Here is a 16,600-nt window from a genome sequence, read left to right as displayed (position 1 = left end):
AACCCTGTTGTACTGTACTCTCCCAAAGGCTTACTACAATGCTCTGCATACAGTAAACACTCATTAAATACTACAGATTGATTTTAGTTACTCAAATAACAAAAATAAGACTACTGCTATATGAGAAAATACTTAAAAGGAGTGAGGGCATTTCTCTGAGTACTGTGGATGTGATAAAGGTGAGCATTACATTCCGAAGCCACAAAATGGTGCCTTTCCCCCCAAACCAACTCCACTGAATTTCACAGCTCCTTTAATGTTACATTAGTCAGCCAGAATGTAAATTTGTCAGAACCACTGCTTTTTGGTAGTTATCTTCAGAACCCGAAGTGACAGACTTTTTTTAAAAACTGGGAAACTAACAAATCAAAACATTACCTACTTTCAATACAGCAATCAACAGATTCAACCTAACCCATAAACATTTCTAAAAACCGGGAAAAGCAGGCAGAATAACAGCGAATCTCTTCCTTAGGAAAACAAACCCTATGACATTATACCAAATACTCCCCCACAATTTCCCTCAACACCACATTATACCTTTTTGAGAAACCTGGATGGACATATTGTAATTTTCACCTTTGGGAAAAAAGCAAAGGTGGCATTAATTTCTTAAAAACCTTTCAGATGGGTATGAGTGCACGAAAAAATCAGCATTGGGGGTGCCATACAGTAAGATTTAACCTCAAGGCCCTTCATACTTCTTTTCAATATAAAACAGAGACAGAAGCTCTCCTAAGCATGAAAAATCCAAGGTTTATACAGGAAGTGAACTATCTGGCCTAGTGGTGCATCTCCAGTTACCATGACAACCGGCTCAGCTTCCTACTCCCGTTCTGCCACTCCTGCTGTTTTCAAGGGATGTGAGAAAAGGGACCAATAAAATTTGGACAATATTCGGCGGGAGAGACAGCACTTCATTGACTCTCCGACGAGTTGATCATTGCCCATCTGAATTGGGGCGCTGACTTGTACCTCGTTTATTTTAAAATTGTTTCGAAGCCTTTCACTCAGCTCTTCCTATGGGCTTTCTTCATTCATTCAGTCGTATTTATTGGGTGCTACTTCGTACAGAGCATTGCACTAAGCGCTTGGGACAGTCCAATGCAACAGACATGTTCCCTGCCCACAGTGAGTTTACAGTCTAGAAGAGTTGACAGTCTTCAAGTGGGAGTGTGAGTGTAATCCATCAACTAGTGGCATATATATTGAGCACTTACAATGTGCAGAGCACTGTACCAGGCACTTGGGAGTGAACAATACACCTGGCAGACACGGTCCCTGCCCCCACCAACTTACAGTCTAGTGTAGAATCCAGACAAAATCAGCAATGACATTTACTGAGTGCTCACTATGTGCAGGGCACTTTACTAAGTGCTTGGGAGAGTACAATCCGACTGACACATCTGCATAATCAAAGTACAAGCTGTCTCTCACTGGGTTATTGGCAACACTTTGGATTGGTTCTAAGCAGCTCCCAGGCAGTGAGTGGCTGAGAAGGGCTAAGTCGAGGAGAAGACGTTATACTGTATTATTCCAGTGCTACTTCTATTATTCTAGCACTTAGAAGAGTGTTTGGTACATAGTAAGAACTTAAATACTGTTAAAAAAAAAAAAAAAGATGGGGTAAGAACTCAGTCAGCCAATTGCATTTATTGAGCACTCTGTGTGCAGATCACTCTAAGTGCTTCGGAGAGTACAATTTAACAATAAACAGACTCGTTCCCTAGCCAAAACAAGCTTACAGTTTAGAGGGGGGAATCAGACACTAATATAAATAAATAAATTACAGATATGTATATAAGTGCTGTGGGGCTGGGTGTGGGGGCGACGAATAAAGGGAGCAAGTCAGGGCGACACAGAAGGGAAAGGGAGAAGAAGAAAGGAGAGCTTAGTCAGGGAAGGCCTCTTGGAGGAGATGTGCCTTCCATAAGGCTTTGTAAGTGGGGCAGAGCAATTGTCTGTAAGATACGAGCGGGGAGGGCCCTCCAGGACAGAGGCAAGACGTGGGCGAGAGGTCAGTGGTGAGATAGACGAGTGAGGTACAGTGAGAAAGTTGGCAGTCGAGGAGCAGAATGTGCAGGCTGGATTTTAGTAGGAGAGTAGCAAGGTGAGGTAGGAGGGGACAACATCTTTGAGGGCTTTATAGCCGACTGGGAGGAGTTTCTGTTGGATGCAGATGTAAACAGGCAAGGTGCCCAAGTGAGATGAGCCATGGACATGCCCGAGGGAGATGGCCCTGGACACAGGTCAGAAGGCGGGATGTTGCCCCCTCGCTGGACAGGGAAGAACCTTACCCGATCTGAAAGACGAGCACCAGGACCGTGTCGAGAACAGAACCCATAAACGCGGGTAGTCACCGTGATTTTCTAACGGCTCAAGCGGGCAACAGACCCTGCAGGGGGAATGCCCTGATGACCCTCTTCTCAGTGTCCCAATGTTTCTCTCCTCCCCTGCCGCACCTCACTACCACTGAGCCACAGAGCTAAGAGATTGTGACGCTCGACCACGTCACAGTGCTCAGAACTCCACAGTTCTGCTGGCTCCCCTCCTCCAAGAGGTCTTCCCTAAGTCCTTCTTTGCTTTTCTCCCACTCCCTTCTGCATCACCCTGGCTTGCTCCTTTTCTTCATCCCCCACTCTCAGCCCCATAGCACTTACATACGAAGCTGTCATTTACTTATTTCTATTAATGTCTGACTCCCTCCCTCTAGACTGTAAACTTGTTGTGGGTAGGGAATGTGTGGGGAGGGGGCAGGCTTCTGACCTGGAGTGGGGAAGTAATTAAGTGCTTAACAAATACCCTTAAAAAAATGGTGAAGGGTCAGAAACATCTGTGCGGGCAGGAGTTCCTCTTAGTGCTGGGAAGGGGCTGGGAAATAATAATAATAATTATAATGGTATTTCTTAAGTGCTATGTGCCAAGCACTGTTCTAAGCACTGGGGTAGATACAAGGTAATCAGGTTGTCCCTCATGGGGCTCACAGTTTTAATCCCCATTTCACAGATGAGGAAACTGAGGCATAGAGAAATGAAGTGGCTTGCCCGAGGTCGCCCAGCAGACGAGTGGCGGAGCCGGAATTAGAACCCACGTCCTCTGACTCCCAAACCCCTGCTCATTCCACTAAGCTACGCTGGGGAGTTCCTGTGGGGGAGGGGTGTATGGCATTCAAAGCCATGGGAAGTCCGTTACTGGCCTCGGGAGGAGCAGCGTGGCCTAGTAGAAAGAGCAACGAGCCCTGGATTCTAATCCCAGCTCTGCCACATTTGCTTGCAGTGACCTTGGGCAAGCCACTCAACTTCTCCGTACCTCAGTTTCCTCATCTGTAAAATGGGAACTAAATACCTGTTCTCCCTTCTACTTACACTGTCAGCCCCATGTGGGACAGGGACTGTGTCCAACCGGATTTTCTTGCATCTACCCCATTGCTTGGCACATAGTAAGTGCTTCAAAACCACAATTATTATTATTATTAGGCTGTAAGTGGTAGCAGTGTTTCCCTTGACTTCTCACTGACAGTGGCAGTTCACACTGATTCACTTAAAGACCTTTAGAGCTCTCCCTAGTACAGGCATTGCACTCAATCAATCATATTTATTGAGTCCTTATTCTGTACGGAGTACTGGGAGAGTTCAATACAGCTAAATGGGCACAATCCCTGTCATCGAGAAGCTTATAATCGTGCAGGGAAGATAGACACTAAGGGAAATCACAGGTATGAAGAAGCAATGGGATTTAAGATGTGAATGTCCCAAAACTTAGTGGGTGAGAAAACACGAGTATGGATGATGTAGAAATATTGAAATGGCCTGAGAAGCAGGGTGGCCTTGTAGAAAGAGCCCAAGTCTGGGAGTCAGCAGGCCTGGGTCCTAATCCCAGGACCGCCACCTGTCTGCTGTGTGACTTCAGGCAAGTGTCTAACCTCCGTGCCTCGGTTTCCTCATCTGTAAAAGGGGGACTGCACACCTGCTTTCCCTCCCTCTTAGACTGGGAGTGTCCGTGTGGGACAGAGACAGTTGGATCTGATTGTCTTATATCTATGCTTAATAAGGACCAAGTCGGCGCTTAAACCTGCAAATTATTATTATTGGTAGAGGTTGGGGAGATGAGAAATTCATCAAGGAAAGCCACTTGGAGGAGATGGGAGAGCGACCAGAGAAAGCAGAAACGTTTTCCTGGAGGAGACTTTTCAGTTTTCACTAATACAGGACCCTGGGCTGTGTCAGACTGCCACGCAGGCTGGGTGGACAATGAAACAAACAAGACAATTTCTCCTCTTCTTTCCAACCCTCCACCCTCCACAAGGTCCGGCAAGCTAGAGTTCACAATCGCCTCCTTCTGGAGCGCTTTATTGGTTGGCTACATCAGAGAATCATTTTCCATGGCTTCCAAAGTCTCCCACAATTTTGCTACTCCCAAAGACATCCCAGAAAAATAAAAAGTACACGCTCTCCCTCCCACACCCAACGGGCATGGTATTCTGCTTCATTTAAGGTCCCTCTGAGTTAAGAGTCCCGAGTCAAATAATCTGTGGTCCTGAATCAGATGGCCATACACAAGACAGTGAGAACTATGCATGAGCTAGCTGACCCCACGGACAAAACAACTGCCCGGCCTCTAATCTGCTTGCATCCCTTCTATTTAATAAAGAAAATTCCCAACTCTAACACCCTGTGAAGCAGAGTGGCCTAATGGATAGAACCCAGGCCTGGGAGTCAAGAGGAGCTGGGTTCTAATACCAACCCCACCACTTGTCTACTGTGAGACCTTGGGCAAGCTGCTTCACTTCTCTGAGCCAAGGTTACCATATCTGTACAATGAGGATTGAGACTGTGAGCTCCATGTGGGACAGAGACTTTGTCCAACTTCATTACCTTGTGTCTACCTCAGTGCTTAGAACAGTGCTTGACACATAGTAACCATTTTCCAAATCCCAAAAGTATTATTATTACCACCATCTGACTTAAAAATCCAGAAAACGCCACTATTGGTAATTCAAACAGGCTGCCACAAACACAGACGGCAAATCGGACACTGGACAATGAGGCTGCACAATAGATGTCGTACAGTGAATGAATCTGTCAAATTCTCTAAGCCAGGAGGCTTGACGTGGGGCTGCTCTCCCCAGTCTCTGTTCTGCTGCATTTGTGTCTTTTCCCTTCCAGATGGCACTGACAACAACTCCTGCCAAAGGATTTCTACCCTCACTCAAAAATGGGCAGCTAAAATTTGCTGCCCCACCAGCGGCCATCAGAGCAAAGATTCAGGCATCTCTCTATGGACAGTCTTCCCTCAAAATGGCAAACTGCTTTGGGTGCCTTTAGGGCAAGAAATTCACACGAGAGAAGCGCGTGGCCTAGTGGACAGAGCATGGGCCTTGGGAATCAGAAGAACCTGAGTTCTAGTCCCAGCTCCCCCCACTTGTCTGCTGTGTGACCATGGGAAAGTCACTTCACTTCTCTGGGCTTCAGTTCCCCAATCTGTAAAATGGGGATTATGACTCCGAGCCCCACCAGGTCATGGACTGTGTTCCACTTGATTAGCTTGTGTCTACCCTAGTGCTTAGTACAGTCCCCGGCACATAGTAAGTGCTTAAACTTACTATAAATATAGTTATATTATAACTATAATATATTAATAAATATATAATTTATAACTAAATAAATGGTTATCATTATTTAGTTATCGTGATGAAATTCTTGTGCCAGGTGACGCATAAGGGGAATGAGCTCTGCCTCAACCAGACTGACCCTGGGGCTAACTCCTTCACATACCTGCAAGGCCCAGAGCAGTGGAGTCCCAGAATGACATTATTTCCCTTCAAGAAAACTAGGCAGATGCATTATCCCAAGGATAGAGGTTTAATTCAAGGCAAGTCACTCAGAATGATCTAGATTCAACTTCTCTAGAATGACAGAGGTACCCAGAGGGTCTTTTATCAAATCCAAAAGCACATACGCACACACCCCAAGCATCCAGACTCAAATACCAAATCTACTGAACTCTTTTACTAATGAGTCCCTCGGAGAGAGCTTACTAAATGTACCTATTAGTCCTTGAGCATAATCGCTGTGAGTCTCTGTGCTGCTTTACAGGGCATCTGTCCAATATACTCACGACTACCACTGTCAACAGGAGCATTCACTGAGTGTTATTCTGAGAGTGTTGGAGCCGGGATTAGAGCCCAGGTCCTTCTGACCCCCAGGCCCTTGTTCTATCCACTAGGCCAGGGTGGGTTAGCAGACAATGGGGTCAAAAGGCAAAGATCCAGGAGAAGACTGCTTCTTTGACAGTATTAAATTCCCTATCCCCTCTTCTGACCATCACTTGGCCAGCAGGGAACTACTTATTCGGGAGGGAAAAATCAGGATAAAACTTTCAGCAGTCTGGAAATGAAATCAGTAAGGGAGAGGTCATTTGGCAGAGACAGGATGGCAAGAAAATGAAAACAAAAGCTGTGGTCTGACAAGCCTTCTTACAGTTTGCCTAAATGGAAAGGATGGTGGAGTTAGGCTGTTCAGTGGAAATACTGGAAAAGCAACAAACCTTTCCAGACTGGCAGCTGAAAGAAATGGAAGGAGGTATTATGCTAGTTGAAAAGATCTCTAAGTTCCTCTCCTTGCACGTTAGAGTTCACGCTCTTTATGGGCAGGGAACATGCCCCTTCTTTATTCTGGAAAGCAGCATGGCCTAGTGAATGGAGCGTAGGCCTGGGAGTCAGAAGGACCTGGGTAATAATCCCACTCCACTAGTTGTGTGTTGGAAGACCTTGGGCAAGTCACTTGACTTCTCTGTGTCTCGGCTACCTCAAAATAATAATAAATAACTGTGGTATGTGTTAAGTGCTTACTGTGTGCCAGGTACTGTTCTAAGCACTAGGGTGGATAAAATCAAATCGATTTGGACATAGTCCCTGTCCAACATGGGGCTCACCATCTCAATCCACATTTTACTGAGGCCCAGGGAAGTGAAGTGACTTGCCCAAGGTCACACAACAGACAAGTGGCAGAGCTGCGATTAGAACACATGACCTTCTGACTCCCAGACCCGGGCTCTAGCCACTGCGCCATGCTTGGGAGAGCCATGTGGGACAGGGATTGTGCCCAGCCTGATTAGCTTGTATTTACCCCAGTGCTTAGAACCGTGCTTTACACATAGTAAGCACTTAACAAATGCCACTATTATTATTATTATTATTAGTTCAGTGCTTCTCAACAAGTGGACACTCAATATATACCCTATACTACTAGTATTACTTTTTCCAGTGCCACTTATTTCCAGTTTTCCCACCACAGGAAAACCACATCAGAAATGCGAGCGTCACCTCTGGCAGAACGACAGCCAGGATCTGGCAACCTGGCGGCTCTAGAATTCAGGCCCACCTGGAGCCAGAACTTTAGCCCAAGTGGAAGCCCACTCCTTTGGTAGTGTGCCCAGGGTCCCTGGGAGACACAGCAATTCCACACGAACACGCAGAACTACCACAGAAATCCCGCCCTTCCTGATTTGCTATTTTTGCAAGAAGTGATCCATTAATCAATCAGTGGTTCTTACGGAGCCCTTTCTGTGTGCAGGACACTGTACTAGATGTTTGGGAGAGCACACTACGGCAGAACTGGTAGACAGGTTTCCTGCTCACAATGAGCTTACAGTCTAGACAGCTGCAAGTGCCAGGTAGGAGGAGAAAGGTCGGAACCATACTTATGTAGGAATCCCAGGGCAGCAAAGAGAGGGGAGGGGATTACCGTAATTCACTGAGTGGCTAGTTTATGCAGCACTTGGGGAAATGCAACCAGAGTAAGAGATGCAATCTCAAGTGCCCTTTTATTTTTCCTCTTGCTTTCCTTCCCATCCTTCTTTTTCTTTCTCCTGCTCCCTTTATTGCTAGGCTTAATTCCCTGTGTAATAGTCCCTCTCCTGTTTTGGGGTGGCATAAATTATGCAAAAAAACCTGGAAATTATGAGATTAGATATGGTACCCACCACTACCTTAGGCACAGAGGGAGGAAATTTGAAATGGGGGTGTGATGTTTAGTAATTCATTTCACAGATGAGGAAATTGAGCAGGGAGGTTAGGTAACTTTCTCAAGCCACCATGGTAGGGTGGCTCATTTCACCTGGCTTTATACATGGAAGGGGCTGGGACTGTTTTGGGCTCTTTTTTTATGGTATTTGATATGTGCTTACTATGTGCCAGACACTTACTAAGGGCTGGGGTAGATACAAGCTAATCAGATTGGACGCAATTCATGTCCCATGTGGGCCTCACAGTCTTCACCCCCCTCTTACAGATGTGGGAAACTGAGGCCCAGAGAAGTTAAGTAACTTGCCCAAGGTCACACAACAGACAAGTGTTGGAGTGGGATTAGAACTCAGGTGTTCTGAGTCCCAGGCCCATGCTCTGTCCACTAGGCCACGTTGACACCAAAGTGGGTGGGGCAGGAGGCAGAGGCAGGCGGAAGCATCTCTGCCCCCTCTGTCTACCGTGGAGGAATAGGGAGGAAGGAAGCAATGGGCACATCAGACCTTCCTGAAGTTTAATGACGGCCTTCTTATTGGCTTCGGGCCAGTGGTCCGGAATATTCACATGCGAGGTACGGTCATCTAATTAAATAAGTTTGTTCAGAGTTGTTCAGCTCCTCTGAGAATTCATTGATCCTTTCCCCAAACAGGAAGTCCCTTTCTGTTAAGTTTTAAATATAATCCACTTGATGCTTTGCCAGACATGGTCCCAACTGCACAGCAGTTCAACCTAAATTTATTTTGGATTACATTTTATTTCAGAACTATAGTTCAAGAGCCTTGGGACAAAAGCAACTGACAATTCCACCCAGATACTTTGGGGATAATTGGCTACTTGCTGTGGATCAGATCCACTGGAGAGGTCAGCTACTGACTTAGGGACCTAACAATATGAGAGAGAGAACTCCATAATGTGGCAGGAGATTGATTTTTTATTTTTTAAATGTCCTCGTAGACTGTGAGGAACATGTGGGACAGGGATTGGGTCTGATCTGGGTTTTTTGGATCAATTCCAGCATTTTAGGCTAGTGTTTGGCATATAGTAAGCACTTAATAAATTTTAAAAAAATACCGATAAACTGTGTGGGTAGGAACTATCCAAAGGGGGAAAGGAGAGGGAAACATAGGTGCTAACCTCTTGGGGACAATGAGGCTCACTGTTCCCTGATTTGGGTTGGCAGTTATGGGGGCAAAACCCACAAACTTCACTCTTCTAATGCCAACCTCCTGACTGTACCCCTATCTTGCTAACTCGGTGATGACCCTTTGTCATCGTCCTGCCTCTGGCCTGGAACCCCCCCACTTCCTCCTCATATCTGACAGAAGACTCCTCCGAGAGGCCTTCCCTGACCAAGCTCTCATTTCCCCTTCTCCCACTCCCTTCTGCCCATCAATGGGCAGGGACTGTCTCTATCTTTTGCCAAATTGTATATTCCAAGCGCTTAGTACAGTGCTCTGCACATAGTAAGCGCTCAATAAATACTATTGAATGAATGAATGAATCTACCCCAAGTACTTAGCACAGTGCCTGGCATATAGCACGTGGTTAGGAAATGCCACAGTTATTGTTGTTATTATTACTGAACACTCGGGGGAATGCAACAGGATTGGTTTCTCACGTGCTCTCATCTAAAATCTCCCCCGTGCTTGGCCACCACAACCCAGGTAGGATGGTCCCACGGGGAGAAGGTGGGGCCTGGGGATACTAAGAAACGCAGGACTCGAAATGTCCCATGTTTGATCGGCTGGCACGGAGGCGCAAAGCAGAAAGGAAGCACGGTGATGACAAAGAGCAGCCCTCTCTAACTAAAATGGAGCCGGGGAGGACGGAAAGCAGCCTACCTTGGACCCCCTCGGAATGCAAATCCCGGAAAACACTCCTCATGGCTGCCCATCTCTTCCTCTGGGTTTCCATGCTTTATCTACCCCTGATGCAATCAAGTTGCTAACAACAATGGGCCGATGAGGCCCTTGCGGGTGTGTTCGCTCTCTCTTACACACACAGACACCTCCCCCCAACCACCCCCCCCAACCTCCCAGCTGGTCCAGAAAAGCAGCAGAATTTGAGGCAGGGATTCAGAAATGTTTCACAATCCTACTGCGGGTTCAGCTAGACAAACAGCCCACCGACTGCAAAGCAACTATCTAAACCACAGACCAGAGCGGTTTCTAATAACAACTGTGGTATCTGTTACAGTGCTCAGTATGTGACAACCATACACACATACAAGGTAATCAGGCTGGACACGGTACCTGTCCCATATGGGGCTCACAGTCCTAATCTTCATTTTGCAGAGGAGGTAACTGAGGCACAGAGAAGTGAAGTGACTTGCCCAAGGTTATCCAGCAGACAAGTGTTGGAGCTGGGTTTAGAACCCAGGCCCTCCTGACTTCCAGGCCCACGATCCATCCACTAGGCCATGCTGCTTCCCAGAATAAAGAAGGGGCATATGGAAGAGGTGGGATTAGAACCCACGTCCTCTGACTCCCAGGCCTGTGCTTTTTTCCACTAGGCCATGCTACTTCCCTACTGTTTCTGCTACTCCATCCCCTCAATTCCCAAGGGATAAGGATCATTGTGATATTTGATAAGCACTTACTATGTCCCAAGCCCTGGGTTAAGCACTGAGATAGACACAAAATAATCAGACAAAACATAATCCCTGCCCCACCTAGACTCACAGTCTAATGGGAGGGAAACTGGGCATTTAATCTCCATTTTTTAACAGAGAAGTTAACTTGCCCAAGGTCACACAGGCACGTGGCAGAGCCGGGATTAGAACCCAGTTCTCCCGACTCCCAGGCCCACGCTCTTTCAGCTTGGCCCTGTTGATCCTCAACAGAACCTATAACAAAGTGGTAGGAGTAGACTCTGAAATTCGGGTTGGAAGACATTTGACACTGGATAACAATAGAGCAACTGAGATTAGTTTTCCTGCCAACCCCCCAAGAAAAATGGAAAGACAAAAATCAGTAGAGACGAGTCTCTTCCTGCCCCAGTACAAGAAGATTAGTGCTCAGAGAAATCTGACGGTTGGAGGACACGCTAAAAAAAAATCCACACAGGCTGGCTTTGGGAGTCAGAAAGCAAGAATGCTCAATTTATAGAGTTCATTTCTAATGGTGGAGGGTATAGAAGTGACAAGGAGTAGTAATCTACTGCTATTCTCCAACAGATCAATGTCTTTTGCTTTTCAGCACATTCATCAAGCGAAATCCTTCAAGGCCTAGTGGAAAGAGCCCGAGCTTGGGAGAAGGACCTGAGTTCTAATCCCCACTCCTCTGCTTACCTGTGTGACCTTGGGGAAGTCACTTCACTTCTCCATGCCTCAGTTTCCTCCTCTGAAAAACGGGGATGAGGAGTGGGACCCCCATGTGGGATAGGGACCATGTCCATCCCAGTTAGTCTGTAGCTCCCCCAATACTTAGTAGAGTTCCTGGCACTTAGTACACAGTTGAATACCATTAAAAAAAAAAGATCTGATAAAGGAGGGGTTCATAGAGCCTCCTGATTGGCTGCTGCTGTAATTTAAATTATGCCACCTGATCTTCCCACCAAGGGGTGGCACCGGGGAAGAGGGAGGTGAAAAATTTCCCCCACCTCGAGATTGTAAGCTCATCTAGGCAAGGAATGTGTCTGTTTATTGTTGCATTGTACTCTCCCAAGTACTTAGTACAATACTTTGCCCACAGTGAGCACTCAATAAATGACTGAATGAATGAATTTTCCAAGACCGATCCTCAGGAGGAAGGGGTTCGGGCCTAATGTGGGCGTGCAGAATGGGAGACGTGGCCTGTGCCCCAGAGGCAAGCATGCATTTTCCTCCACCGTCCCGGCACCTCGAGAGGGTTTGTGCCACCCAACGTTCGTCTCTCTGCTCGCCAGCCTGGGTTCCAGAGGCGCGGCTGGAGTGGGGAAAGTGGGAAGTTGCCTGAGGCTCCTCGACAGACTTCCAAACACTCTGGCCCTGGGGTGGCAAAGGGGACTAAACAAGAAGTCTCAGGGCTGTTTTCTTTTTATTTAAAAAAATGACAAAAATAAAAATAACTGTGGCATTTGTTAAGCGCTTTCTATGTGCCAGGCACTGTACTAAGCACTGAGGTACATACAAAGTAATTGGGTTGGACCTGGTCCCTGTCCCACATGGGCCTCACACTCTTAATCCCCATTTTACAGATGAAGGAACTGAGGTCCAGAGAAGTGAAGTGACTTACCCAAGGTCACCCAGCGGACAAGTGGCAGAGCCGGGATTAGAAACCAAGTCCTTCTGACTCCCAGGCCTAGCACTAAGCCATGTTGCTAAATCCCCCATGCCAGGTGAAGTCCGTGCCAGGAGAGCCCCCTTGATCGAGGAGCCCTGTGGTACCTGCGACAGCAGGGCTGTGCTCATGTCTTCATCAAGGCTGTGTGGAGAAGGATGGGCATGGGGGGGGCGGTAAGGGGGACGGGTGCCAGGCCAGCGTCAGACTGCACCCTATGACTGGCCTTCCAAGGTCTTTCTACTAGGGATTGGTCGGACCGAGAGGATGCCCAGACACCTTCATCCTCCTACCAAATGCCTCTTATGCAAACTGCATCTCCGTCGCGGACCCGAATGAAATACGACTGAATGAACTAAAGAACCAGGCATTATTAATGATGGCAATGAATCTGCAAAGGTGTGAAGTTTGCGGGGGAAGGCAGTGAGGCTGAACATATTCAGTACGGATAAAGGCACGGGTAAGATAGAGCGACGCCAGGAGTGATGTCTCGGTCTCTTCAGAGGACAGTTATAATAATAATAATTGTATTTGCTATGCACTATGTGCCAGGCACTGTTTTAAATGCTGGGGTAGATACAAGATAATCAGGTTGGACAGTTCTTGTCTCACCACATGGGTCTCACAGATGAGGGAACTGAGGGACAGAGGAAGTGAAGTGACTTGCCCAAGGTCACGCAGGAGATGAGTGGCAGAGCTGGGATTAGAACCCAGCTCCTTCTGACTCCCAGGCCCATGTTCTATCAACTAGGCCATGCTGCTTCTACAGGATGCTTGAGATCTAGTTATAAAAAGGATCGAGAAGCCATAGGAATGACGTAGGTGAGGAACGGCAGCTCAGGGTCAGGTGCACCGTGAGGTGGGGGCCTAGTTGGCCACCTCCTTCCGTGCCTGAGGTTGTCATGTGGGACATGCTGTGTGACCTCATGACATTATGCAGGAAGCAGTCCTTGGGGCCCCTGGGTGACCAGGAGGAGATCAGCCCTGAGTTTAGTGGGCAAAGTTAAGCTGAGGAGTAATGGGGTGGGGGGAGGAAAGGGGGCAAGGGAGGGGAACAGGAGGGACAAAAGGGGTGACGAGGGAAGGGGATGAGAGAGGAGGGAGTCACTCAAAAGGCTTTTCTTTCTTCTCCCCTCAGGTCTCCTCCTCCCACGGCCGCTGGGCCAGGCCTTTTATCCTCTCAGACCCAAGGAGTTGCAGGCAGCTGGCAAGGGAAAGAGGGAGCCACTTTCCCCCTCCACGGTTCTCCCTCTGGGCCTAGGGAGAACAACTAGCACTAAACGCAGTAAGCTAGCGCCCGGCCAGAGGGATGGTGGGAGACGGGCTGGAGGCGGAGCGGAGAGGGGAAAAGTCAATCTGCCTTCAGTCCCCTTGGACTCAACCCTGTCCCCCGTCTCCCCGCACGACCACAGCAGCAGTGGCCTAACCCTGCCCGGAGCTCGGTGAGGAATGAGCTACAACTCTCCAGGCCTTCGGAGAAAGGAAGGACGGAAAGGGAGAAGACAAATAAAACAACTGAAGCGAGTCAACACCGCAAATGTTGAAAATGCCAACTAGGACAATAGCTCAGCGACCCTTGTGTTTTCCCAGCTCTGTTGGAGGCTAGCCTATGACATATCTCAAAACAGCATGAGGTGGAAAAGCCAGACTGAGGTTTGTTTTCTAAGTCCGTGAAGAGCACCTTGCGAGAAGGGGGACTCCATGCTCAGGGTGACAAGCCCCCTGGAAATCACTGCCTTATCTACTTTCAAAGGGAAAGTCAGAGTGCACTCAAATGTACCCTAAAAGCTTCTGTCTAAACCCAGGTTCAAGGGGAGAACGTTGCTTTTTCACCAAGCACTTCACTCCTCTAACGACTTCTCGCTGTACCTTGATCTTGTCTATCTCATCGCCAACGCTTTGCCCATGTCCTGCCTCTGGCCTGGAACTACCTTCCCTTCATATCTGACAGACCACCACTCTCCCAACCTTCAAAGCCTTATTAAAAGGATAGATCTCCTCAACTAAGCCCTCATTTCCCCTATTCCCACTCTCTTCTGTCCCCTTTATTCACCCCACCCTCAGCCCCATAGCACTTTCTTATGGTATTCGTTAAGTGTATACTCTATGCCAAACACTGTTCTAAGTGTGGGGGTAGATACAAGCCAATCGGGTTGGGCGCAGTCACTGTCCCACATAGGGATCACAGTCTTAATCCCCATTTTATACATGAGGTAACTGAGGCACAGAGAAGTGAACTGACTTGCCCGAGGTCACATAGTAGACAAGCAGAGGAGATGGGATTCGAACCCAGATCCTTCTGATTCCCAGGCCCATGCTCTATCCACTAGGCAATGCTGCTTTTCACTTATGTACCCATCCATAATTTATTTTAATGTCTGTCTCCCCCTCTAGATTTAAGCTCCTTAGGGGCAGGGAATTCACCTGCTAACTCTGTGTCATTAATAATTATGGCATTTTTTAGGCAATTACTATGTGTCAAGCACTGTTCTAAGCATTGTACTGTACTAGCCCAAGTGCTTAGTTCAGTGCTCTGCATACAGTAAATGCTCAGAAAATACCATCGACTGACTAAGAAGGCCGCTCTTTGTGGCATTATTCTGCAGGATAATGAGGACACTGTGAGTAAATTCTAAATACGGAAGAACAAAAACAGGTTCAGATGGCAAGCTCTGCCCATGGCCGATTAACAGTGATTCACAATTACTATAATATTCTGCCCAGAAAGGCCGCTCTAAGCTTCTGGATGGGCCTTCCCACGACAGAATGTGGTTACTCGGCAATACCATCACCACCTCCCACCTCCTCCAAGATGCATTCCCTGATTTAGCTCAACTGTCCTGGGTTTGTGTGGTGTTTTTTTTAATGGTACTTGTTAAGCACTTACTATGTGCTGGGCATTGTACTAAGTACTTGGGATAGATACAAGCTAATCAGATTGGACACAGTCCCTGTCCCACATAAGGCTCACAGTCTTAATCTCCATTTTACAGCTGAGGGAACTGAGGCTCAGAGAAGTCAAGTGACTTGCCCAAGGTCCCACAGCAGAGTAGTGGGGTGGGGATTAGAACTCAGGTCCTTCTGATTCCCAGGTCCGTGCTCTAGCCACTGGGTCATGCTGCTTCTTGTGACTTGCCATCCTATCAGCTGCTCCTGGGATTCACATGTGATTATTTGATTTCTCACTTCCTGTTTCATTATCAGTATCTACGGTTGTATACTCTGGAATTGCAATTGGTATCTGTTGTCTTCCCCCAAGATTGTTATTAACAATGATAATACTTACTGAGGGCTTCCTCTACACTTAGCACCTCCTCTATGTCAAGTACTGTATTAAGTACGTACCCTGTGTCAAGCACTATGCTGAGCAATGGGGAAGATAATCATGGTATTTGTTAAGCATTTACTATATGCCAAGCACTGTACTAAGCACTGGGGTAGATACAAGATAATCACGGCCCACATTGGGCTCACAGTCTAAGTAGGAAGAAAAACAGATATTGAACCCCCATTTTGCAGATTAAGGAAGGGAGGCACAAAGAAGTTAAGTGACTTGCCCACTATTACACAGCAATAATGTTGGTATTTATTAAGCACTTACTATGTGCAGAGCACTGTTCTAGGTGCTGGGATATACAGGGTAATCAGGTTGTCCCACATGAGGCTTACAGTCTTCATCCCCATTTTACAGATGAGGTAACTGAGGCACAGAGAAGTGAAGTGGCTTGCCCAAAGTCACACAGCTGACAAGTGGCAGAGCCGGGATCCGAACTCATGACCTCTGACTCCCAAGCCCGGGCTCTTTCCACTAAGACACAACAGCAGACAAGTGATGGAGCTAATCTAATCCCGGATCCACCATTTACTTGCTGTGTGACCTTGGGCATGTCACTTAACTGTTCTCAGTTCCCTCGCCTGCAAAAGGGGGATTCGATACCTGTTCGTTCAATTGCGTTTCATTCAATCATATTTTTTGAGTGCTTACTGTGTGCAGAGCACTGTACCACATGCTTGGGAGAGTACAATAATAAACAGACATATTCTCTACCCACAACAACAAACTTGCAATCTCTCCCTCCTACTTAGACTTTGAGGCCCAGGTGGGACCTGATGATCTGGTATGTACACCAGTGTTTAGTACAGTGCTCAGCATGTAATAAGTGCTTAACAAATCCTACGGTTACTATCATCATTAGGAGCAGACTATGCCAGTATCGGTGCCCAGGAAAGCCATGGCTCCCCTGCCCTGCCTGCCAGTCTGGAAGAGCCCCATCTGGATAACTCTGAGCTTGCTGTGGGCGTGACATGTCTGTTTATT

At 47.3% G+C, this 16,600-nt stretch overlaps 1 protein-coding gene across 6 annotated transcripts in view; it reads right to left on the bottom strand.

Annotated features, from left to right (window-relative positions):
- Positions 1-16,600, bottom strand: part of SRPK2 (SRSF protein kinase 2) — a 150,819-nt gene that overhangs the window by 48,732 nt on the left and 85,487 nt on the right. Inside the window, exon 1 of one of the 6 annotated variants that reach the window (XM_007670970.4) lies at positions 2,298-2,451. The exons of the other annotated variants lie outside the window; for them this stretch is intronic. Within the exon in view, the coding sequence (XP_007669160.1) occupies positions 2,298-2,344 (47 nt within the window). The 5' untranslated portion in view covers positions 2,345-2,451. Of the gene's footprint in view, positions 1-2,297; positions 2,452-16,600 lie in introns of those variants that run through there. 6 annotated transcript variants of the gene reach the window in all.

The sequence above is a fragment of the Ornithorhynchus anatinus genome, chromosome 13, assembly GCF_004115215.2.
Source record: "Ornithorhynchus anatinus isolate Pmale09 chromosome 13, mOrnAna1.pri.v4, whole genome shotgun sequence".
In the NCBI taxonomy this organism is placed as follows: Eukaryota; Metazoa; Chordata; class Mammalia; order Monotremata; family Ornithorhynchidae; genus Ornithorhynchus; species Ornithorhynchus anatinus.
This window is presented reverse-complemented; position numbering and strand designations above follow the sequence as displayed.